The 27542-nt window shown below is 32.6% G+C and overlaps 1 protein-coding gene and 1 non-coding gene across 2 annotated transcripts; one reads left to right on the top strand and one right to left on the bottom strand.

Moving 5' to 3' along the window:
- The first annotated feature begins 3043 nt into the window (after positions 1 to 3043).
- Positions 3044 to 27542, top strand: LOC132732827 (cyclin-dependent kinase 8-like). The gene is given in 14 exon segments (XM_060719341.1): positions 3044 to 3251; positions 10048 to 10123; positions 10896 to 11006; positions 11516 to 11656; positions 13029 to 13086; positions 13717 to 13848; positions 14395 to 14538; positions 14981 to 15049; positions 15528 to 15531; positions 15630 to 15702; positions 17140 to 17237; positions 17796 to 17886; positions 18471 to 18587; positions 25022 to 27542. Coding segments are annotated over 14 exon segments (1356 nt in total). The 5' UTR covers positions 3044 to 3123; the 3' UTR covers positions 25136 to 27542.
- Positions 6509 to 6586, bottom strand: Trnat-ugu (transfer RNA threonine (anticodon UGU)). Its single transcript has one exon. It is a non-coding gene; the product is annotated as a tRNA-Thr (tRNA).

The raw sequence follows: 27542 nt of genomic DNA, 5'->3' as shown, positions 1-27542 counted from the left end.
TTTTGAAAAAATAAGCCTTTGCAGGCTTAATGACTTTCAACAAGGTTAAAGTATATATTCCTAATATACAAATGTATATGTCTTATGATCATTTTCATTGCTATTATGCTTGTCTTTATAATTCTTTCTTCCAAATTATAGAGTATGCTGGTCATACAAAATACGTTTTGTTTTTTTCTTCATTTAACACTTGTTGTAACAACATTACCTAAGATTTATTTTAATATTTGAAAGTGAAAGGAAATCATTTGGCAATGGTGGTGCACTTATCATGCCTGGTAAATGATAGAGCTACCTCTTTCTATATGGTATATGGTAAATAGCTCTATCGCTACTTCCGAGCTAGTGCATGTCGCTAAAATCAAGTGTCTGGTGTTTTTATTTTTATATATTTTGTAAATTCTACACCAAATATTGAGGAGGTAGTCATGTCGCCAAGAAGATAGCTCTATGGTTTCAAAGGGGACCAAAAGTGTAAAAAAATTCGGTGAAAGAAATCTTTAGGATGCTGATACAACAGGTATCATTATGTGCATCCCAGTAGGGATATATGGATGCAAAATCCTGCATCTAGGAAATCCCCAACTCTTGTGAATACAATAATGTATGCAGTTTAAAACTTCATTCTTTCTGGTACTTTCGTTTGGTGTGATATGACCATTTGTACATGTGGGATTTTTTACCTCCTGCATTTGCCCTGAATAACAAAAGTTGTAATTAGGGTATACTGGAATCAGTTGTCCTATTGGTTTTTTTCTTGTCGGGGTCTTGAAACTTAATAGCCAGTATAGGCAGATAGATCTCGATGAGGAAAAGTGTGTTGCTCATGAACCATTTATTATCCCCCGCCAAAAAATTTCGGCGGAGGATATAGAAATAGTCTCCGTCCGACCTTCCGTCCGACATTTTTGTCCGGAGCATATCTCTAAAAGTATTGAGTTATCAACTTGAAACTTCATAGGTGGATAGACCTCATTGAGGAGGAGTGCAGTGCACAAGAATGATAACTCTACCTTGCATGATTTTTGAGTTATTGCCCTTTGTTATTTTTCAAAATTGATTTTTGTCCAGAGCATAACTCCAAAAGCCTATGAGATATTAACATGAAACTTCATAGGTGCATAGATCTCACTCAGGAGGTGTGCAGTGCACAAGAATGATAACTCTACCTTTCATAATTTTTGAGTTATTGCCCTTTGTTATTTTTCATACCTAATTTTTCACCTGAGTGGAGCATAACTCAAAAAGTGTTTGAGATATCAACATGAAATGTCATAGGTGGATAGATCTTATTGAGGAGGAATGTTGTGCACAAGAATGATAACTCTTCCCTATACAATTTTTGAGTTATTGCCCTTTTTTTTCATGCTATTTTGTCCAGAGCTTATCTCAAAAAGTATTTGAGGTATCAACTTGAAACTTCAAAGGTGGATGGATCTCATTGAGGAGAAGTGCAGTGCTTAAGAATGATAACTCTACCCTGCATCATTTTTGAGTTATTGCCCTTTGTTATTTTTCAAAATTAATTTTTGTCCAGAGCATAACTCAAAAAGCCTTTGAGATATCAAAATGAAACTTCATAGGTGCATAGATCTCTGACTCAGGAGGTGTGCACTGCACAAGAATGATAACTCTACCTTTTATAATTTTTGAGTTATTGCCCTTTGTTCTTTTTCATACTTTAATTTTTTCTCAAAAAGTATTTGAGGTATCAACTTGAAACTTCATAGGTGGATAGATTTTACTGAGGAGGGATGCAGCACACAATAATGATAACCTACCCTGCATTATTTTTCAGTAATTGCCCTTTGTTATTTTCAGCCATCAGTATTCACATAGGTTTCAAATCTGTAATCACTATAGCCATCAGTTTTCATTACCAAAAGACCTCTTAAAATAGAATTATTCCGCTCTACTACATATACATTCTTCCAATGAGCAAACACATTCGGCGGGGGATGGCCATGTTGACATGGCTCTTGTTTAATTTAAATACTCCTTTTTTCGTACCTTTGAAGTAATTGCCCTTTGAAATTTTTCACAATTAATTTTTGTCTGAGACATAACATGATACACAATAGCAGATATCACCTTGAAAGATCTCTTTGAGCAGAGGTTAAGTGACAAAGAACCATAACTCTCTTGCATAATTTTGGAGTCACTGAAATTTTTGTAACTTTCCATACTAAATTTTTGTCCTGATCATAACTAAATAGTAATTGAGTATCAAATTGAAACTCAATAGAGGATAATATCTCATTGTTGAGAAGTGAAGTTTATGAACCATTACTCCTGCATACTGGAGTTATTGCCCTTTGTGGTTTTTCTGAAGTTTGAAGCTTAATTCAAAAGGTAACAGCTTGAAAATTAATGGATTGATAGATTGCACAGGGGATAACTAGAATGCTTAAGCACCATAATTTTGTTTTGTATATCTTACAATTCATTGTCCTTTGTTTTATCTTTCATATTTTTTTTCCAAATGATATGTACTGACTTTAAACTATAACAATATGCTTCAAACATTTAATGCAGCATGTGTAGGTATCTTAGCTAGAACAGTGGCAGTTCTAGATTTGCATAGAAATTCCCAGTGACTAGAACATCCTGGAAATTCTATAAGAAAGATTTAGGAGGAGTTTTCACCTGACTTATCATTTCAAGACAATTCCCAGTATCTATTTGGGATTGAAACAATTTGATTATATCAATACAGTATTTGTATTTTGGGTCAATAGTTTTAACACTTTTTAAATGTGGGAAAACAGATAGGCCCAAGTTTGAAATGAATACATAAAAATATATTATTTTGTTGTAATTTGGACTCTGAACAGCAGTTGAAGTAGCAAGCAAAACATTTGACTAATAAAAAAGGAATAATCTTTTATTGATCATTCATTACTTCCTTTCTCAATCAAAAAGTTTTCTCAATCAATAAGGAGAACTTTAACTTTAGCATGAACCATCCTAACAAATTAATTAATTTAACCGTTCTTCCAATTTTTCATTCCTAGCACAACTTTCCTGTCTTTGGGGTTGTTTTTGGTAAGGGGAGATTACTCTCAATTAAAATGGCTCGGACAAAACTAAATTTTTAGATATTTTTTCTGCAAGCAATACAAAATGGATTACGAGTATAAGCAGAAAACTGCACAGGAAAGAAAAAAGGTTGAAGATCTCTTTGATTACGAAGGCTGCAAAGTTGGAAGGGGAACATACGGGAGCGTTTACAAGGCTAAAAGCAAAGATAGGTTTGTCTTTGGTCACACAAAAGCTCAAATCATATGATACGTTGTTCGTTCATATAATACCTTTTGTTTTATGACATCAATTAATTGTAAAAAATGTCTCTACACAATTATGTTCTTTAACTTTTCTATAATTATGCACTCTTTTTTCCCCCCGCAAATCCTAACAAAAGAACATTTTGAAACCTGTATAGTTAAATTATCTTCCATGCACATTAACTATGAATAAGGATGGAAACAAGTTAAAAAGAGAATAAAATTTTAAATGGATAAAAGCACATATTTATAATAGCGAGCTCGACGAGCTGGCCTGAAGGGCCTGCTCGCAAAGCGAGCTTTACGGTAACGCGAGTACCTGCTAAGTGATGGTTTTGAAAACTTTCGTTCGAAGTACCGAATTGGACACATCGCAACCTTTCGAATTTAAAGGAAACGATAAAAACTGAGGAATTCTGACTGAAAACGGATGTGTAGACTGGTCACCCGCGCACGTCTATGGAAACCATAATTGGACAGGAAACCAGAATAACGGAAACTGTCGATAAAATAGCGAACGGAAATGTAAAATGAAAATTGAAGGCGCCATTTTGTTTGAAAAATCTGATAAATTAAAACAATTTTTTGTCGAATTTTGTTGTGAAAACTATCTAGAATGAAAGAAAATGGTCTAACTAAGAAAATGCATCCGAACACCAATATCTTTTATTCAGTTGTTAACGCTGTACAGACGTTTTAAGTATTGTTTACGTGAAGTCACAATGTAGCACCAAACAGCACGTGCAAAACAAACAAATCAAGTACGCTATTTTAATGTCGCAAACGTTTTAAGTTTTACATTTATTTCACTTTTAATAATCTTTATTTCGCTTGAAAAATTATAAAGTGAAATAAAATAAACAAAGTTTTATCAACGTTTTCAAAACTCGTTATTCATTCAACGACAGGGGCGGAGCCATATTTAACACAGTACGTGTAACGTCACACGCACTCGTCACTGCATTTGAATTAAAAATGAGCGATTATTTCATACTATTTCACGTTAAAAGTACATCAAGCACGCTTTGAGGCTTTGCCTTTTCATATTATGAAATTAGGCAAAGCCTATGAACGGGGAAGTCGTTAAAAAATTCCTTTCATTTTTTCCGTTTTAAAATTGTCATTCGGTATTACATGGACCGCTTCCGGCCGTTTTTTCACTTGGAACACTCGACGTTTATTATTTATCCGAAAAACTGAGATTTGTTCCGTTATCGGAATACCCCGCCTTTTATCATTGAGTTACATTGTAAATGGTGGCGCCCGACTAGAACTGACACTGAAAATTTCATTGATAGGTATAGAATTCTATATACTTTTTAATTGTTTTTTTTTATTTTCTTTTAAATATACACGTGTAGTCTATAGCCGGGCAATCCAAAGCCAGGACCCGCTTCGCGGGCCCGGTCTTTCAACCTCCCGTATTACAGGGATCGGACATTCCCAGACAGTTAACCCTATATAAATGCTTAAATATCTTGTTATGCGCCCGATAAAGGTACATTGATGGATAATTTACCAGCGCTAAACGTAAATGCCCGTTCGCAATGGATACCTACTTTACAAAAAACCATATAGCTTTTCCATTTATTATCCGATTTTGGAAATTTAAAGTTTATTTTGAAGAGAAATACTTGTTTAATTCAAATATCTAATTTATTTTTTACAGGTACAGTTAATCAGGGCTCTCAGTAGGGTCAGAATTTCACGAGTCAAAGACTCTTTTTAGGCCAAACTTTTCATGAGTCAAATTATTTTTTTCTAGTGTCATTTGACTACATGAATCATTTTTATGTTACAAAAATGACTGTATTGGAGGTTATTTTTGGAAATTCCAAAGTCTAAATTGACAGAAAAAATCCATAATTATAATGTCTATACCCCCTCCTCCACCTAAAAAAACAAATAAAACAAAAAAATGAATTGCTGTGAAAGAATAAAATAAGCAGCAGCTTTTCTGATTAAATGTATAAAATTAAAAATATAAATTTTTTTATCTTTACTGGTATGCTATATCATATTAATTTTAAATACCAAAATGTAACTTGGAATATTTAATGAAAAAAGAAATAACAAATGCACAGGTACTCCAAGTAAATCAAAGACGTATTGTATTATAAACCTTTAAAAGCAATCAATAATTGACACCTCAAGCATGTAATTCTTATCAGTTGTGTAGAGCTATTTTTAGCACTGTCAAATTGCAGCCACTGAATTGTCGCGCTTCAGTACACAGGGTATAAACAATTTGTGTGTATTTGCCAGGCTTCGCGAAACTGCTGAAAAATTTGCCTGACATTCGGTCAGACAAACTTTCAATTCTTGTCTGACCGAAAGAACTTTTGTCTGACCGAATTTTTTCCCCCAAATATATGTATATGGTAATACCTTGGTGTTTTTTTAAAGACATAACAACTTTTAAAGATTTGCAACCCAATTTTATTCCCTTAAATAAAACATTAGTTTATCCTGATTGATGGACTCACAGGCGCTAGTCACATATATTCAAATATTTTACATAACCAGTCTATATATGTATATAAAGATATATAGTATATAGCCCATATAAAACTTAAAAAAGTTTGTTTCAAGCACCTGTGGATGGACTGTTTGGAAATCAAAACATTCATGATCAAAGCGGCCATTTTTCCATTTACCCACAAATTTTCTCGGCGGGCGCCTGGACTCGTATTCCTTTTGTTTCGATTTTTTTTCTTCAATGGATAGTTTACGATTTTTGCCGGGCGTAGCGCCAGCGTAATAATGTAGTAACACCGACATTTTGGTTATTGACAGTCGTATGTATCGGACACTTATAATGAAACGGCGAATCAAAACTCGTTTTACATTTTTTTATTCAAGGGAGAAAACTCGGTCTTGATCGGTCTTGGATATATCCCGGTATTCGTACCGGACATAAGGTCCGGAACTCCGAAAAAAATTTCGGACCGGCCTGATTTTTGCCGGACATGTCCGACGGTCCGGCAACTTTCGTGAAGCCTGTTTGCGTTTATTTATACTCGCCACCGGTTGCCCATATGGGCGAGTCCTCCAGAAGAGTATTAGTCATTTTATTTTTTTGGAGGATAGTGCAATTACAGATACAGAAAGATGCCCCAATTCCTGAAGCTTCTCCTGGTTCTTTAACGTGCCAAGTTTTTAAGCACCCATACTCGGGACCTCGATTTAAAGTCTCATCCGAAAGACTGATTAGTAATTTTAGTTGGCCAGCCCGGGAATCGAACCCACAATGTCGAGATTACAAGTCTCGCGCTCTAACCGACTGAGCTATGCGGCTGGCTATAAATATAAACAATTGCCGTGTGTAAAGCATTTTATACGAGGCTTATACTGCCTGTTGACATTTTTAATGAGTGACATTTGAACATATGTAGGATTTGATAGGTAATTAGGGTTGGATTACAGGTAATTATTATTGCATAGCTGAAAATCCCATGTGGCAAATTGACTCTTGAGCAGATTTTATCACATGTCAAATTTGTGCTTTTCCCGATTTTCACGAGTCAAAACCCGGATCCCCGTGTCAATCGAGAGCCCTGAGTTTATCTGATAAAGGCTATTAAAATATTGACTTGACGAAATCCGCGGTAAAATTACATTTTTTATATAAAAAGCAGGTATTTGAAATTTATAATTATGGTAACTTTTCAAAATAAAAATAACAACTCGATTAACAGCCAATAAAAGTTTCTTCCTTGCCAATCTAATGAATTCATCTATTTATGAACGCTTGTCTAGAATGATCTGAAAATATATTTAATATACTAATTAGTAGAATATTTACTATATTTATACTAAGATACAGGTTATCAAATAAAAAATGTACAAATCTTTTGGAAATAATTCACAGAAATAAAGACAAATTTCAAACATGAAAGTCTTTAAAAGTTTTTAAGCAATCAAGAAACATTTTTTTGCAATGCACCCATTAAACCATGTAAAAAGAATTATTTTAATCTGAATCGCTGTAATAATTTGTGCTTGAAGTAAAAGGGCATCTAAGTGTAGAGAGTATGCCTAAACAATAGGCAAATATTTTTAGCTCGACTATTCGATAAGAATAAGTAGAGCTATTGCAGTCACCCGAGCGTCGGCGTCGGCGTAACCACTTATGTTAAAGTTTTTGTAATAGTTCAAATATTTTCAAAGCCAATAGACATATGGCTTTGAAACTTTGCACACTTGTTCACCATCATGACCCCAACCTGTAGACAGGAGGAGGTAACTCTATCAAGCATTTTGACAGAATTATGCCCCTTTTTCGACTTAGAATTTACGTTAAAGTTTTTGTAATAGTTCAAATATTTTCAAAGTCCATTGACATATGGCTTTGAAACTTTGCACACTTGTTCACCATCATGACCCCAACCTGTAGACAGGAGGAGGTAACTCTATCAAGCATTTTGACAGAATTATGCCCCTTTTTCGACTTAGAATTTACGTTAAAGTTTTTGTAATAGTTCAAATATTTTCAAAGTCCATTGACATATGGCTTTGAAACTTTGCACACTTGTTCACCATCATGACCCCAACCTGTAGACAGGAGGAGGTAACTCTATCAAGTATTTTGACAGAATTATGCCCCTTTTTCGACTTAGAATTTACGTTAAAGTTTTTGTAATAGTTCAAATATTTTCAAAGTCCATTGACATATGGCTTTGAAACTTTGCACACTTGTTCACCATCATGACCCCAACCTGTAGACAGGAGGAGGTAACTCTATCAAGCATTTTGACAGAATTATGCCCCTTTTTCGACTTAGAATTTACGTTAAAGTTTTTGTAATAGTTCAAATATTTTCAAAGTCCATAGACATATGGCTTTGAAACTTTGCAAACTTGTTCAACATCATGACCCCAACCTGTAGACAGCAGGAGGTAACTCTATTAAGCATTTTGACAGAATTATGCCCCTTTTTCGACTTAGAATTTACGTTAAAGTTTTTGTAATAGTATTATTTTGTAATAATAACATCATGACCCCAACCTGTAAACAGGAGGAGGTAACTGTATCAGGCATTTTTTTTACTATCAAGCACTAAGAATAGTCGAGCATGCTGTCCTACCGACAGCTCTTGTTTAAATTAGGTACATTTTTAACTAAGTGTTGAATCGTTCTATCAGCATATTTTCATATATAAATACTTTAGCGACACAAAATAATACTGTATCAATACATTCATATGTGTTTAATTTTTCACAAAGCTGCAATAACACCACATACTCTTGTGAAAATCTGTCATATTTCGCACTCCGCGCTTTCAGCCATCTCTCATTCTGCCCACCTTATCCATGCGCGCGACGAGACTTTAAGCTAAACGAAAGTGTCCGATCCTTGTAATGTAAATCCGTGATAAAAGCCAGGCAGGTGTGTAGCTTTATGGAGAGTGTAACGTTGTCAAACACTGACTGTATGGTGCCGATCCATTAATTAGGGAATAACACCCTTGTTTACTTTAACATCCATTGTAAATTAAAATTGCACACACAAACAAGCATGTGTTAGACAAATAGTGATTTCAGGCTTCTATATATAAACAATGCTCTGATTGGCCAAAGATAGTCAGCAGTGCAGCATCATCATGCAGTAATCGCTTGTGACTATCATATACTTTTTTGGTAGAGTAGATTTTCCTTTGATCTTTCAAAAAAGCTAAATAGGGATGCAGTGCAGAAAATTTGTGCCGACTCCCTCGGGATGAGCCCTGAACATTATTTATTTGTACATGACTGTATTAAAATAGAAAGTAATTAATCCTTATCGCAACTCTAATTCGTTTAATAGCTTGATTAAATTCTGTCCAGTCTGATTGATATATGTTTCAAAAACTTTGAGTAAATTTTTACGACATAATTAGAATATTTTTTTCTTGATTGTGTCTTTGATAAATTTATTACATCAACATTCAGTATTATAAAGAAATAAGGTCATCAAATGGACTAGTCCAACTAATTGTACTGCGCGACAAGATATTGTGCTATTTTCGTGTCTGGGCAATATATCACCTCTACAAAGCGAGATTCTGCCCCAGAACGAAAATATCTCAGAATCAAGCTTTGGCACGTCAATAAATTTTGACTACAAATGGACTGTAGGGTAAGCAGAATTACACAGGTCTGTTCAATGAAGCATTTTGATTGGATAAAATTGTCAAATCATTGAAGTGTTGGCTAAAACTTGTGTAATTTTTTGGATGACATATGTCCTTGCAGGAGTGTTATGCCAGACATTTATTTAGGTCACAAATTGATGGGAATAAGGAATATATTGATTAAACTTGAAACTTTATTGTTTATGTCATTGTGTTCTTGGAAACAAAAATGCAAAAGAGCAGAAATTCTGAAGTGATTCCATTGATAACCAACAGTTCTGTGGGCTTACTGTAAAGCACCAACTTGCTGCTATCTCCTTAAAGCTGCATGCCTCCAGATGAGCCAAAATATATCATGAAAATAAACGTGAGAGAAATGTAGTTTAAGTAATACAAAGTTAACACAAAAAGAGAAACATGTATTTTTAACTTTCATTGCATACCATGACGTGATACCAAAAAGATGGACATGATTTTTTTCTTGCATAAAGAAATGTATTAACTCCTTAGTTATGGCCTTTTACCGATTCCAGTATTTAGAAAGTCTTACTATATTTTAGAAAGTCTTACTATATAAGCAGAATATCAGCTGTCTGTGATCGTTAACACGTATTTTCATATTAATCTATATTTTGAACATTTGTTTTGCAGTTCTGATGGGAAAGAATATGCATTAAAGCAGATTGAAGGGACAGGAATCTCAATGTCAGCATGCAGAGAAATTGCTGTAAGATTAACACGAGTCTTTTAAAATATTAAAGATAAACATTTGAAAATTTTAGTATCAGAAAAAATTAACAATTCAGTTCCTCACAGACTTTAAATTTCTGTGGTTTCCTATATTATCATATTGATGAAAGCTTAAAAAATAACTGAAACATTTGCTGATTCCTTATATTTGATTACATCATATTTATGTGATAGTAGTCATAGAACAGATCACAACTTTCAAAAATAGCATAAAAATAAATGTATAAGAATTAAACAAGTGTATGGTGAAAACAACATCAATATTTAGTATATCAATAATTTTACATTAGTATTTATCAGTTTTAATTTTTAAGAAATTTGATTGTACAGGAAACGATCTGCATCAATTTTTATGCTTAATGTAAAATTTGTACATGTTACAATTGTATTACATGTACACTATACAAGTTATTTGTATATACATGTAGATGTAAAAGATGTTTTGCCTGTTGGCCAGTGTTGGTATTATGTTATTATAGCTGGAGGCTAAGTTAAAAATTTAACTTAGGTTGTTAACACATGGTCTTGTTTTTTTGTTGTTGTTTTTTTAAAGTAAGTGGAACAGTATTTATTTAGCAGAAAAGTTTGAGATACATGAAAATATGATTTTATTTTTTCATGAAATTTAACAATTAAAATGTTTAAAGTTGTATGTTCTGTATACATATTTTAGACAAGTTTGCCTAGTAAGAAAGTCAGATGGTATTTTACCTGGTATTTACTTTTGCTTTATTGTTGATTATTTTCAGTTACTGAGAGAATTAAAACATCCAAATGTGATAAGTTTACAGAAAGTATTTTTGTCTCACACAGACAGGAAGGTTTGGTTGTTGTTTGATTATGCTGAACATGATTTATGGGTAAATATTCTCTATATTTATTGTCATTTTTAACAGTCTAAGTTATTTGTTCTTCATTTACTTAAATAAAGAACTTGTTACAATAATAAAGAATTTGCTACAATAATAAAGAATTTGTTACAATAAGCATAAATCAGTATTACGGTGTCTTGGAAGTTATGCACAAGATTTTACCTGCAGGTAGATAATGTTATTGACTTCAAATTACTTGCCCCGTACTGCTGTAGGTCCAAATTTCGTCAATGACTTTGGAGTCTTTAGAGTTAGGAAGTTATCTAACTAGATTACTGCTTACTGAAGGTTGTTGGTTCTACTTGGGTGTCCCTCATGTCTGAAATTACATGTATAAACAGAGGGACATCAGAGGTCTTCCTCTACTAGTTAAGCTGATAAGTTGTCATATGACTTTAACAGTGTAGGTGTGACTTTGTATTTAAAGATTTTTTTATCAATAATTTTCTGTATATATTTCAATATATTTGTATTGTTTATATGTAATTTTATTGCAGCATATCATAAAGTTTCACAGATCAGCAAAGGCAACGAAGAAAGCAATAAGTGTGCCAAAAAATATGGTGAAATCCTTGTTATATCAAATATTAGATGGTATACATTACCTTCATGCCAACTGGGTGCTGCACAGGGATCTTGTATGTTTATTTTCTTTTTATGTATAGCTACTCAGCTGCAGATGAGCAAAGTTCAAATAAAACTAAACTTTAATCATTAATGTATTAAATATTAAAAGTTTAAGATATGTATACATTTTCACATTCTTGGTCATGTTTTTCTTACATGTATATGCTCAATTATGTGAGATTTAGTATGTATCACCATATTTCTAACTGTAGTTACTACATGTTACAGAGAAACAGCTATTCTTGCATATTTTGTGTTATCTCTGTGGATTATAAATGCCTTAAATGCTACCTTAAATAACTTAACTTGTTTACTTTACAATAGTTTTACAAAAAAAAACAGTTTCTAAATTGTCACAAAACTAACTTGAATCTGAAAGAGTGCTGTTTTAAATGATATTAAAGTTATGATGAGAGACAAACAGTTTATTAGGTTATAATTATGATGTTTATTATGCCTCCCACAAAGAAGTGGGGGTATAATGCTATGCACTTGTTTAGTTTGAAAGTTTAAACTTTTTTATTTAAGACAGATTACATTTTAAAAGGAGATACAGGCAAAATTTTCATTCCTTTGTTTTGAATTGTTTGTTCATTATTCTGTAAATATCATCAAAAGGAATACACTAGGCAGTCACAGGATAAAAAAAACTTTTCTCCTTATAAAGAATAAATTGAGTGTTTTCTAACTTCACCCACGTGGGTCAGGTTCATAATATTTGTCACAGTGAACTCTGGAAACGTAAATGAACTAGCCAAATTTCTGACCTAGAGCTGTTTCAATCATAAAATACCCACAATTTCTGTGATTTTAACTTCCAGGGTTTGTTCAAGTCACATGACATTGTTTTAAAACTACACAGTGATTCTTTCGGCCTCTAAATTTCGTTCTATACATATTTACGCTTTAAACCCAAAATATATGGAATTCATACAGAAATTTATGCTGAGGCTTTAGAAAATGTCATTTTAGCGTGATTTGAGTACATAATATCATTTTAATATTTTTGTTGTTAATTTGCCTGAGTATCCCTTTAAAGAGCTGGGCTTAAGTTATGCAACTTGTACATTTTGATGGTATTTGTTAACTGAATAAAAAATGGCATGGACTGGTGTGTTATTAACAAGAGATATGTTGGGAATTTATTGACTTTCACCCTATAGTCAGATTCAGTATGTTATTTTGTTGACAGAGTAAGGTGTTGTGTTTCTGGTTGTTAATCTAAGCTGAAGCCATGGATGATTAGTTTCAACTTTGATGCATGAATTATCAAGTGAATTCTCTAGTATGATATTCATTACCAGATAAAGTTATTACATGTATATCTCTTTGAAATGTGGTATATTGTGTTTAAGGCATGTTGTTGTTGTTTGTGTATTTTAGAAGCCAGCAAACATTCTTGTAATGGGGGAAGGACAAGAAAGAGGCAGAGTAAAAATTGGTAAGTGTATACGGTATATAGCAATATTTAAAACATCTTTATATTGATCAAATCAGATTGACATTACAATCGTGTCATATTGTAAGTCTATAGTAAGTTTCTTTTCCATTCAGCAATTAAACTCAATTTCATATGATAAAATAAAAAAAGTACAAATTGGCATTGTTAGAAATATAATATACTGGTCAATATTTGTTAATTAAATACCCTAACAATTTGAATTTCATACGTTTTGTTTTTGTTTTGTTTGATCTTGTTGAGTTTCATTGGTTAGACCTATCAAATCCAAAATATCATTAGCATGTGTGTCATTTGTTCTATCAAATTGTAACAATATAATAATAAGCTAATATATAGTGCTGATTTTAATTTTACATTTTTAAAGATGCAGTATTAAGACATTTTGCACACAATATAATGAAATAAACCAACTAAAAAAATCCCAGCATTTACTTTCTACTGGTTTACATGTTATATTTTATAGTGTAGGTGAAACAGAAATACCAAATCTGTTCTGTGTACCTTTGTGTTTAAAATCTTTATCTGAAGTTTGAGAAAAAGAGCCAAAAGTTGTCATTGTTCTTCTTCAGCTTATTTGTCATGACACTTACTTTGTTATGTTATTTACAGCTGACATGGGTTTTGCACGGTTATTCAATGCACCATTGAAGCCTCTTGCTGACTTGGATCCAGTGGTTGTTACATTCTGGTACAGAGCTCCAGAACTTCTACTTGGTGCTAGACATTATACTAAAGCTATTGGTATGTTGGCATGTTTATACAGCATTATCTTTTTCAGTCGATCATTAGGATACTCTATGACACACTTCAGTGCTTTTTTTCACTATAAGGGGAGTAGTGATAGGACCTATGGAGAAGGGAAAATAGTGATCAGAAAGATCAGAAACAGACAAACAGTCCCTTTTATGTTACATTTATGTTACATTGAAATATTACTATTTCAAACTTCAAAGAAACGTAACTCACTTTTAGTTTAAATTTAAATAAGTAAATGATAGCTGATAGATAGCTGATATCATCTGACTCATGGTCCCATCCTCCATCCACCCCCCCCCCCAAAAAAAAAAAAAAGAGAGAGAGAAAGAAAAAGAAAAAAAAATTTGACTGATGGTGATATTTTTTTATTTCAATAAAACGTATTTTATTTCTGCTAAACTGCTAAAAACTATTTATGATATCAAATCTTATTAAACACCTTAGTATCATTGTGTACATTTTATCAGATATGTAAAATTATCATTTTCCTGTAACAATATACGTATGAATGTATATAATGTATATTTTCAGATATATGGGCAATAGGTTGTATATTTGCTGAGTTATTAACATCGGAACCAATATTTCATTGTCGACAAGAAGACATTAAAACTAGTAACCCCTATCACCATGATCAACTTGATAGAATATTTAATGTTATGGGATTTCCACAAGGTAAAAGCTTTACCACAGGTATAAGTTAATTAATATATTAATATGATATGGAAAAAATAAAACCAAGCAGCCCTCATTTACTCAGTAGGAAGAATGTTTTGTCTAAGAAATTTAAAATGATAAGCATCAAATGTGCGAACAGCAGTCAAAAGATTCATGTGATAAAAGTTATATATTTATTTTTGAAAAATGTCTTGTAACTCGATAAGAATCAAGGAGTATTATTAAATGACTGCCAGGTGATAAAAGACTGTGATTACACTTGAGCTTGACAGAACAAAACCAGATTTTTTCAGATTTGTTCCTCTAAAATCTGATTAATTCTTGCAGAACATTTGTATATATTCAATATTATTATGAGAGCACTATTTTTAATTTGAATAGTCGTTTTGGTCTTCACACAAGAAATGAAATATAACACTTAACTGTTGTTTATTTTCAGAAAAAGATTGGGAAGATATAAGAAAAATGCCAGAGCATGGAACTTTAATGAAAATTTTTTAAAAATCAAGTTTTTGAAAAAACATTACAAAGTGATTTTTGGGTTTTTTTCCCGAAAATTTTAAAAATTATTTAAACATCTTTTTGAAAAGGAGCATAGTAATACATTTTATTAAAATTTTTTTAACCCGATCTTTGATTTTTGGAAAAACTGGTTATATGTATTGGGAAAAGCATTTGGGCCGGGAGTGGATGGAAATAAATTCTTAAGGGGCCCAAAATACATTTTAACTATTTTAACCCAAAAGTTACAGTAAAGTTTGTCACAAATGTAAATTTATTTATAATTTTTTGGGAAATTATTTCTACGTAGATTTTTATTCATAAATGAAAATGGGACGATATAATATTGTTTTATTCTGTCCCAAAATGTAATTTGACAGGAAAAAGTGACAATTTTCCTCTTTACTTTTTTATCATAACTCATAATGACAGGTACATTTATTCATTGCCTTTTATTAAGACTACAGAAATACCCTAGCTAATAGGTATGTTTTCAATACTTAATAACAGAATATTAGTTGGCATGTTAAAATCTTGAAAATACATAGTGATGTTATCGTATAAATGTCATACAAAATATATTTCAGTTATGGTAACTGTAATCTCACAAAATATATGGAGAAACACAAGATAAAACCTGATAGTAAAGCATTCCATTTAGTAAGTTACTACTTTATTACAGATCTGTTTCACCTTCTTAATTAGGAAGGTTCTTTTTCTGAATTGTAACATTTATGGTTATTTGATGAGATATCTTGTTGAAATGAAAAAAGCAAACACAGTACCAGCATGAAATTCTGAGAATCAAAACATACCAAGATCATAATGGTGTTTTAGTTTTATCCTGTGTACATGAAATTCAACAACACTTTACCTGCTGAGTTTATGTAATGGATTTGCCCTAATTTGAACTTGTTAAAACCCATTCAAAGTTAAAGACATTTGGATATCAAAATACAACATTAAAAAGCCAATAGTATTAACCCATTACTTCATATACACGCCTTTTAACGCCTTTTTCACCCCCCCCCCCTTTTTGTTGTCTCAAATGGTGAAAAAATGCATTATTTAGGCCCTTAACACTTGTTTTTGTTTGAGAAATGTTGTTAAAAAAAGTGACCAGTTTTTCGGCGCGGCCCCCCAACCAAAAGATACATCAGGGGGTTGCCAGAAGGGGGATGTGCCCCCTTCTGTTAGGGGGGTTTTGAAGGGGGCGGAGTCCCCCTCATCGCCAAGAAAATTTTGGACTTGTGAGAGGCTATAAATGGACCCCAGATTGATCATAAGGTAACGTGTGACCAACGCTGAAAAAGCATTTGACTCTATTCTCAATCCATTGAGAAGTTGCAGCACTTTGAAATCAATTATGATGGAAAAAATCAACGCAAAATAGTGATTTTTGGCAATTTTGAGATGACCCCTCGTTGCCATGGTAACAGAAAATTTAAGCCTGAGCATGTTGTTGCAAGGACAAAGGTCCAGTCAACATTTGTGCCAAGTTTGATTAGTGTTGAAGCAGTTTTTATAGTATTATAGCCATTTGAACTTGTAACGGGAGACTTTTCAATGAAAATAGCCATTTTTCACAAAATGCTCATGAAGTAATGGGTTAAGCATTGTCAGATGTGCAAGCTGGCCTGGAACAATGCTGATGGCAAAGGCAATTTTACAGGTTTATTGCTGGCGAACTGAAGTGATTTAAGTATTATGTTTAAACCCCCAAAATGACAGTGGCCAAAACCTAAATAAGTTTTCATAAATATTGTATAAGTACTTATTCAAGTACATGGGACTGCTTACTTCTCCAAATTTGTCATCTAGTTTAAATCAGTGATACTTATACTCTACCTATGTAGTATGTTTGAGAAGAAAGCTTATTTGAAATAAATGGGAACACTTTAAAGCTAAAAAACACTGCAAATGAATGGGATGAAATTCAAATTCATTATTTTTGTATTCTTTAAGATAAACACAATTTATAGAGATGTCACTATGTATTGCAACAAGTTATTTTGGTCACCCATGTTTATTATCTATAGTAACAAGAATTGGATTATTTAATTCTTTGTGTCATGTTTATACAAATGATATTTACAGCTACAGAAATTACTAACAATGGACCCTACAAAAAGAATAACTTCAGAGCAAGCAATGATGGATCCATATTTTCTAGAGGAGCCAAAACCTGCCACAGAGTTTGTACATTTATATTACCACATTACTCTTTCCTACCCTTAGGTTCTAATGGATTTTATGTTAGCTTACCAGAGCACAACATGCTTAGTGTGAGCTATTTTGATCACTCACTGATTATCGTCAGTTTGCTTGTTTGTATGCTCATAACTTTACATTTAAATTATGTATATAAAAAAATCATTACCCACCTGCAAAAAATATTAAATAAAGCAAGATTTTAGCTGGTATTCTGAGGATGTTGTTCAATTCTTATTTTTGATAAGAACTGTTTTATATGTGGAAACAATATATGAGCCACGTCATGACAAAACCAACATAATGGGTTTGCGACCAGCATGGATCCAGACCACCCTGCGCATCCGCGCAGTCTGATCAGGATCCATGCTGTTCGCTATCAGTTTCTTTACTTGTTATAGAGTATGTAAGTGAACAGCATGGATCCTGATCAGACTGCGCGGATGAGCAGGCTGGTCTGGATCCATGCTGGTCGCAAACCCACTATGTTGGATTTGTTGTGACGTGGCTCATATTTACCTTTGTATGTGTAACTGTTTCAGTGTATTTGAATCCTATCAAATACCATATCCTAAGCGAGAATTTCTGGCTGACGATGAAGAAGATAAAGGAGCTTCTGGTGCAGCTAGTAAGGTAACAAAATAAATCTTACAACATTTCTTAGACCTTTATCATAAATCTCTCCATGTTTGAAAGTTCTTTTGTTGATATACATGCCTACCATCTTGTGTTTTACGAAGGACATTAAAACTTTTTAATGTTTAGAAGTTATCTAGCTAAATAACTATAGATAAGGTTTTTGGTTTGTCTGAAAGATTTAAACACATCACTGTTCATTACATAGAGAAGTGGTTAAATGCCTATTTCTAGGTTAGTTTTTAAAACAAAAACCAGAGATAAAGTCTTTATTTAATTGTTACTTCAGTCCCAGCTAAACTTTTTATAAGACTGTATGATGCTTGTGTTTCTTCAACTCTTCAGCTTGACAAATCTCTTTTTCTTTTTTCACAACGGCTGTCCTTGATAAAAGGCTATCAATAATGTAATGTTTTCATCAAATCTGCAAAGCTCTACTCAGAATTGAATCAGTGATATTGAAAAATAACTGACTGGATTTTTAGCATCATTCTTCATGCATGTTTTCCTTTGCTGAAATGAATAAATTTTCATGCTAAAAAACTTTTTATCATAAGAGGGAACTTTATTCCTTTTCTCAGCAACAGACAGGTAATGATGCATCCTCCACACATGGGCAGCAACCGCCAGCTAAGCGAGTACGAACCCTTCCCCCGACCTCTTCTACCTCCAGTTCTATGGTAACTACTGAGTATCAGGTACAGTGCAACCTTGGTAAAATCAGACCACTTGTTGTCATAGTTATAACTGTTGTACACAGACTGCTTCCAGTAATTATCTACAATATGCATTCAGTAGACTGCTCTTATTTTGTTCAAGATTTTTAAATGATTTAATATATACAAATTCTTAAAAGAGTTGTATTATAGATAAAGATGTGTTTAAGGCCATAGGTGTGTGAATAGTGCATGATTTTTGCTTTACTAAAATAGAATGACCTAGAGTGTTGTTATGTGCTTGTAAATTATGATAACCAATCTCCTTGAATGCAGCTATGATTTCTCTCATTTTTTTTGCTTTAATAGATATACTAAAAGGTTGTTTGGTATTGTAGATCTGCTCTGCCCAATTAGTTTAGAGCTTACAACTTTACCCTGCTGAAAAACTGAAATGTTAATAAAAAGTTCTATAAATATTTTGGTTTTTATATGCGACTAATAAACATGATCTTTTTGAGATTCATAGTATCATTATATCATACATTTGAAATATTTTTGATATTTTTTGTCTAAGTGAGAAAAACTCAAAATAACAGCCAGCTGTCTTGTGAAAGGTAATTCTTCTAGTATGGTATTTATATCAATTTTAGAATATAAAGATATCAGTGCTTAAATTAATAGGTACAGTCTAACTTTCCCATGCGACCACGTGTATTAAGCGACTTTTGTCTTAAACGACCACTTTAAATCCCCCCGATCATTTTCTCTCTATATCTTTAATATATTAAGCGACTTTTGCTGAACGCGACCAGCGTCCGCTAATTAGTCACATAATTGAGATCAGTCTTTTCATTAAACAACCACTTTTACCTGTCAAGTAATTGTGTTGTTAGAGAACGCCGCCTCGTAATGCCACAAGTGTAAACAATCAAAACACAACAAATAAATGTGTGAAAAACTCTATTTCCCAAACTGTTTCAGCGTATGCAAATGTAGTTATTAGCATTATACATGTACTCGTGACGTGTATTAATCAATAAAATCGGATAAACAATGCAACGCTCCGCCCCTACTGAGATGGTGTATATGCTTAGCTTGTTGACATTTAGACTGCATTGAATTGACCTTGAACTTGATCAGCAATTAAATTAATCGTAACAATTAGATATAGTTTGTTTATTTCAAATGAAAAAATGCACAACAGGAAACATTTTCACTAATAGGGTTTTCATGTTGGAGACAAGGAAAAACAACGGAGAAGTTAAAAAAATTCTGGAAAATGTCAAACATGTACGTAATGGATCAAAACTGTTTTGTCAATAAATATCAGAAAGTTATTTTTGCATCCATTTAGATTATCGGAGCTTACTAATTATTCAACATTTATATAAGTAAAGTTGAAAAACATTCCCACCGCAAAAGAAAGATGTCATTTATAAATTTTGACTTTTATATCATGCTTTGTCTTAAGAGACCATTTCATTAAGCGACCGTTTTGGGTGTTTCCCTTGCGCGGTCGCTTTTTTTACTGTAACTTTGAAACTAAGAGTTAGAGTTACTACTCTTGGTTGGATTTAATGGGGTAAATGTGCTGTGTTTTATTGTTGTTAAATCTCAACATTGTTACTTAATGAAGAGTGCTAAATATACCGAGATATAGTGTAAAAGTAAAGAAATATTTTGCACACAGGGAACCAAGACTATATTGTTCACTGAAATGAGCATCGGTTAGAAAGATATGTTGGTTTCTAGTTAAACACATGATGGTTAAACTCCCATTGGGTAGACACCATTTTCAGGAAATTTTAAGTTACAGTAGATCTTCTATGAGTCAAACTTCAATTAGTTGATTTTCTCAAAGTGTCAAAGTAAAATAATAAAAGTCCAGATTTTTTCCGCTATATATTCAATATATAAAAACCTATACATCGGTCGAAATTTCATGTACTGAATTTTTGATGTGTCGAAGTTTTCTCATGGTCCTTATAGAATAAACTGAGTACAATTTACCATAAATAAGTCGAAGTCCTTCGAGATTATTTGACACCTTCAATCTCTAAACATTATTCACAACTTTTCTGGCCACGAAGATGATTTCCGATCAAATCATGTGACAGGTGTTAATTACACAGCTGTGTGTTCTAACAGCCTTTGTATGCGTTCACATGTGTGATAAAATACTCTTATTGTTATTATTCAAATTTCCGTAGTTGTGTTTGAAAATAAACATTATGAATTAGTTTTGTTTGGGAACTACCGTTACCCTGTGTCGCGTGATAATCACACTGGAGATATAAACAATAAGATGGTTAAGTTATTGCCCATTCCTTTTTTTACGCATTTTGTTACTCGCTTTTAAATGTGGAATGTTCGAAACTTTGTCATTAAATTGAGACCGATTCATGAGTCAAAATCCCGATGTGTCGAAGTTTTTAAACAAATTCCTTCAAATTTGACTTACAAAGTTCTGCTGCATTTTTGTAAAAATGAAGTATAATTGTAAAAAAATCAAAATGCTCTTATTTAGTTTCTCAATAGCTACCAGTTCATGTACTGCCATTTGATGTAATCTTTCTTGAGAAATTTTTATCGTTGATTCAACAGTGTCAAACGTCTAACATATCGATAAAAAAAATGACCATAAATATGCTTAAAACACAATCTCACAATTTTGACCCGTAATGATGTCAAACATTCACACAAATCCTTGCTTGGTCAATTCTTTGGAAACCTGCAATAAATGAAGTTAATTTTTGGCCAAAATTCACATTTTCATCCATTTGTGGATATTTGTTCCATATCCAAACATAAAAATATGTTGTTATCCTAAAAATCTCTTCTTGGCTGTAAAGCTATGTACAAAATGCATTGGTAGTTAACAAGCGTTATAAGAAAGAACAATCTTATTGTTATACTTAACTCCTGTTTTACCATCGTTTTAGTTACATCATGCAGTATTCTTTTTAACAAATGCACATTTCAGTTGGTCCCGTCTGTTTTTCAGTTGTTTCCAAGAAAGAACTCCAGATGTAATAATATGACAAACTTTTCATCAAGATTGCTTTGATTTTAGAATTATAAAATTTGTGTTTGATCAAAATTTGCATACAATAACAACATATTTCTTGATTTTAATGATTAATCTCACTTTCCTCTTACTTTATTTGGTTTAGAAAAATATTTGTTTATATGTGCATGTAACTGTCCCATCTAGTGCCCAGGGTGCTTAGAAAATTAAGAAAAGGGGGCACTTAAGGAGTTTTAACATCAAGCCTGGAAACTTACCATGAAGCAAGGAAAACAAGTGGCACAGTCTTTATATGTAAACAATCTTTGCCAGTCCATTCCTTTACTGTGATATTCTGTGAGAATTAATATTTGACTAAGTACATGTACTCTGATGAGCTGAAGAAGATATAAAAAATGTAAATATACACATCAAGTCAGGGAATTATGTCATGAAGGCTGATTTAGATACTCCGATTTTAATACTCTAAAAATATTCCTTATAGAAACATATTTTTGTAGACATATTGCCACTGTTATATTTATGTAAATGTATCAAGATAGTAGGAATTGTCACTTTTTCTTTTCAGTGATTTTTTCCATGTATTTTACCACCAAATAAAAAGATGGTGTTTCCAAAGGAAGACCTGCTATATTTTCCCATGATAATAAATCAAAATAATTGTTGTAATTTCAGTGGTTAAAATCTGTCTTGATATTTTTTGCTCTACTCAGAAGCACTATTTATAAATTAAGCATTGTTTCAGTGTGGTTACTACATAATAACATTGTAAATTCTAGAAAATTATCTATATATTAAGGTCAAATGTTTTATTCTGAACTATTTGTGATTTGATAGTTTTTAAACTATTACATATAATAATATGTCTTATCTCATAAGAACATGTTTATAATTTCACAAAGTTTGGATATGTCATGCTTATTTTCCCTATTGCAAAGCAGCTTATTCTGAAAAGATTAAAATAAGTCACCAACATTTTTATTCCATCCCTTCCTATGCCATTCCCACCTCTCGGGTCCTTATTGTTTTTAACAATGCCACTTTTTCACTTTGAAATTGTGCAACCATTCTCTTGAATATCTTTTGTGTCAGTGGGTATGTACATAAGGATATTTGTTTGTTTTGCAGGTAAGATTGAAATATAATTTCACTGAGTGAACACCAGATGCAATATTTTCACGAGTGGCGTAGCCACGAGTAAAAATATAATAGCTGGTGTTCACAAAAGAAATATGTTTCAATCTCATATGTAAAACAAATAAATTGTCTTTTTATTTCATGCTTTTTAAGTGATTTTAAGTATTTTTACTGATTTTGCCGCGTAACGTCGCGCATTCTCCTTTGTGATATCATCACATCATGACGTCACATCATCAATTTAGAAATATAGTTCTGTTAAATTTCTCTCATTTTGTTACATTTTTAACATGATGTATGGTGACATCGACTTTCTTTTCCTAAAGAAGCAAAATTTATGTATGATGGCATTTTTTTCTGCCTGTTATTCCATTTAGTTTGATTTTCTTTTCATCCGCATTCAGTTATAGTCCGGCTACAGTGAAAATTATATTTTATAAATTTCACTAGTGGTTTATCAGAATATAATCATCTGATATATTACAATAATACACTGGAAAGCATGAAATAAATAATAATAATAATATAAAATATCTTTATTGGACCATTTAAATTTAGTGGCTATAATGGCAAAGAAGATTTTAAATAAATGCCAGTTATTCAAGCTGATTGATGAAAGTTTTCAGTACATTTTACTAGAAATGTGGTTTAAGCAATACAATTTATTTCCTTGTATTACTCTCATTTGGTTGTGGTAATTTTAGGTATAATGTAAGACATAGCACACTGTACTTGGGACCTCATAGTGTTGGAGTTACCTATCACTAACTCGGAGTTACCTACCACTAAGTTGGAGTTACCTACCACTAACTCAGAGTTACCTACCACTAGGAGTTACCTACCACTAACTCAGAGTTACCTACCACTAACTCGGAGTTACCTTCCACTAACTCAGAGTTACCTACCACTAAGTCGGAGTTACCTACCACTAACTCGGAGTTACCTACCACTAAGTTGGAGTTACCTACCACTAACTCGGAGTTTCCTACCACTCAGTTGGACTTATCTAACACTCAGTCAAGAGTTACCTACCACTCCACTTGCCCCTCAACGCTGTGGGTTCGAATCCTGACAGGGACTTTGGATTCTTTCATGTGAGGAAGCTATCCAGCTAGCTTACCGAACGTCGGTGGTTCTACTCGGGTACCCGTTCGTGCCTGAAATAATGCACGGAAGGGCACCTGAGGTCTTCCTTCACCAGTAAAGCTGGAACGTCGCGATATGACCTATACTGTGTCGATGTGACGTAAAACCCAAAACAAACAAACAAACCTACCACTCAGTCGGATTTACCTACCACTCAGTCAAGAGTTACCTACCACTCAGTCGGACTTATCTAACACTCAGTCGGATTTACCTACCACTCAGTCAAGAGTTACATACCACTTAGTCAAGAGTTACCTACCACTCAGTCGGATTTATCTACCACTCAGACGCGTCTTAAACTCTAGTTTCAGTCCATTAAATGTTCTTTAGACTAACATTTCATTCAGATTTAATACTAAGAGGCCTTCAGTACTGTATACTTTTTGTAAAGTAACATTAATTTACATCAAAATTTATGATTTGTACAATCATAGTGACTGTGTATGTAGCTATAACAACAGTGTGGTCTTATTTTCAAGGGTTGATCTGTGTCTGCTTTATTTTCTGTTGTATATATCATAATACTGCTTTGCTCATTACCATGCATGTTTTCTATTTTTGTTATTAAAGTTATGAAGTTCCCCTGCTTTTACAGTGCTTGTGGTATGTATGAAACCTGGCATGCTGCCAGGGCTCTAGGATTGTTATAATGTTCTATATAAATCATTATCTAACTAAAGTAAGTAATTTAAGAATTTTATTGACCTCTACAGTATAGATTTTTGTTTGAATATGCAATATTCTGAGAACATGTATGAAATACATCTATCAACAATAACAGGGATCTCTTGTAATTTTCAGTCTGTAGGCTTCACAGGACTTTAAAATAGATTGTTTGATGCCGGTTATACAGGGCTTTTGTGATTGATTGTTTCTTTAAAAAAAAGCCAAAAGGAATGAAAAGTTATGTTGTTTTGACAAGTCTGAAATATTATAGAAGCTTTAAAAGTGAAACAACCTGAAAGATTTATTGTGATTAAAATAAAAGTGTGAAAATATATCACAGTTTTTAAAAGAGCCATAAATCTGGAAGGTTTCAATGTTTTCAAAAAATTAACATATTTAGATGTTTCGATGTTTTTAAACGAGGTTTAATGAAAGAAAAATACTGGTTTATATTAGATTGATAAATGTTGATATGCTGATATGATTTCATTTGCAGCACATGCACAATGTACAACAGGGTCAAGGTCAGGGCAGTCAACAGATGTCTTTCAACAACAACAATCTTACACAAACTTCGTCATCATCCTCCGCTTTCCAGCCAAGATTCTGATCTCGGATCACATACGGTTTACTGAGATCATCTTATCCTCATCTTACATACAATTACTTACATACATCTACAAATATCAAGTTGTTGATGTCACAGCTCAATTCTATTCCTTGTGAGTATGCTATACCGCTTGATAACTAAACAGTCAGTGATTGTGTAGAGGTTGTTAGACATGAAGTTTTGTACACAGGAGTATATCAGTATAACTTGATATGAGCCGTGTCACGACAAAACCAACATAATGGGTTTGCGACCAGCATGGATCCAGACCAGCCTGCGCATCCACGCAGTCTGATCAGGATCCATGCTGTTCGCTTATAAAGTCTATAACAAGTAGTAAAACTGATAGCGAACAGCATGGATCCTGATCAGACTGCGCGGGTGCGCAGGCTGGTCTGGATCCATGCTGGTCGCAAACCCATTATGTTGGTTTTGTCGTGACACGGCTCATATATTCTATATTATCTATAGCAGTGTTAGTGCTTATTAAATGATGATGAAATTGTCTAAACCATACAATCATGAAAATATTTAAAGTAAACAAATGTTGTTTGATGGATCTAATCTAATCTAGTGATTTAGATTGATTTGAAGGTTGTTAAGATTATTTATTAGAGAAGAAAACAGGATATGGTGTAAGATATTCCTGAAACAGATGTGGTCATCCTGTGGAATTGTTGTCATCATGTAGTCATCATATGAACTGATATACTTACAATACATTTGATATTCAAAGTGTTCAGGCAAATAGATGTGCAGGAAGATGCAGGACAGTCATATTAAAATGGCTGTATACCAGTATCCTACGTTCATTGAAACTTGGCATTATAGACTCTCAACTACTGTATTATTTATTCCTTACAATACTTACAGCCTCAAGTGACTCTGTTGATGTAATAGGCAAAATTATAATAATGACAACTTCCCAATAACATGTACCCAGCAGTTTTCATTTCATTACATTAAGGTGCTTTCACTTTACACACTGTGAAATTGTAAAACTAGTTTTGGATAGGAGTAATAGAGAATAATGTTTAATTTTTACTGGTTGTGTTCAACAAATATATGCTTGTATTTGATGATACCAACTGACTTACCTCGTGTATTCATGTTATTAAGATGCAGAAACATTTCAACATCAACATTACCTTACCTTTTATTTTATTATACCATAATGTTGACTGTATATACAAATTTAAGCACATCATTAGTGCTATTTCTATCACTAGATTCATGGCAAATCACAATTGTTATTAACTTAATTGAAGTCATGGCACATTTAAAGTTTACAGTTGAATAATGTTAGTTAACAGTTCAATGTTAATACACATTATCAAAACTAGTGTGTAATTGGGACCATCATGATTCATGTTATATTAGTCATATAAAACTAATGATTTGACACAGTGATCATTTTTTTTTTCTTTTATACTAGTTTCAATATTGGTTTAAACCAATTCTTACTGAACTGAATAGAAAAAATATGTGTATCAAGTGTCTATATATTACATTTTTGTATTTATGATTTAGGAAGAAATCAGAACGGTCATTTATAAGTAGGGGCGTCAGTGGCAGAGTGGTGAAGGTTACTGACGTTGAATCACATATGTAGGTTCAAATCCCGCCTGGGATTCTTTTATGTTAGACTTTTCATTTACATTTACATATTGTAATAATTTATTAGCTACAATTGTGAGGGGAAAAACAGTATGTGGGTTTATATCTCCCATCTAATTAAAGTGTTCATTTTTAATAGACATGTCTTTCAATTTTGTATAAATGAATTTTGTTTGTGTAATAGTGCATTATGTGTAGACCTAAATGTGTGATGATAAGTGCTATTTTCAACTGAACCCTTTTAATGACAGGAGACATTTTCTACTTATGTTTCCTCCATGAATTTTACTAAGTTATTTAATTAATTTAATATGATATAATTGCAAATTTACTGTTTGTGTATCAGGCTGTATTTGCTACTATTTGCATATAAGATTCTTATAATTAATGACAAATGTAAAGATGCCTTTAATTATCTGTCAACACAATGATCATTTTTTCGATTTTAGTTTGAATGAGTTATTTCCCTTTGTGATCAGTTTAGATTTCATTTTAATTGCTTTAGTCACTTATACTGCTTAGAAAGAATATGGTACAATTTCATTCCTTTCTATATTCCAACCATATAAATGGATATACATGTACATTATTTTGAAACTTAAAACTTGGTTCACTTAAGGCATGTTGTCAATGGTATATTTTACATTTAGCAAGATATTTTTAGTGTCATTTTATTGCACTCATTTTAAGACTGATTCTTACCAGTTGTATATTTGTCTGTGCATGATACATGTATTATGAAAAATGTTAGCAATTCAGACACATTTTGTCATTAAAATATTGAAAATCA

The sequence above is a fragment of the Ruditapes philippinarum genome, unplaced genomic scaffold (assembly GCF_026571515.1).
Source record: "Ruditapes philippinarum isolate M1 unplaced genomic scaffold, ASM2657151v2 ctg3445_1_1_1_1, whole genome shotgun sequence".
In the NCBI taxonomy this organism is placed as follows: domain Eukaryota; kingdom Metazoa; phylum Mollusca; class Bivalvia; order Venerida; family Veneridae; genus Ruditapes; species Ruditapes philippinarum.
Note: the sequence above shows the minus strand (reverse complement) of the source record. Positions and strands in the feature narration are given on the sequence as shown.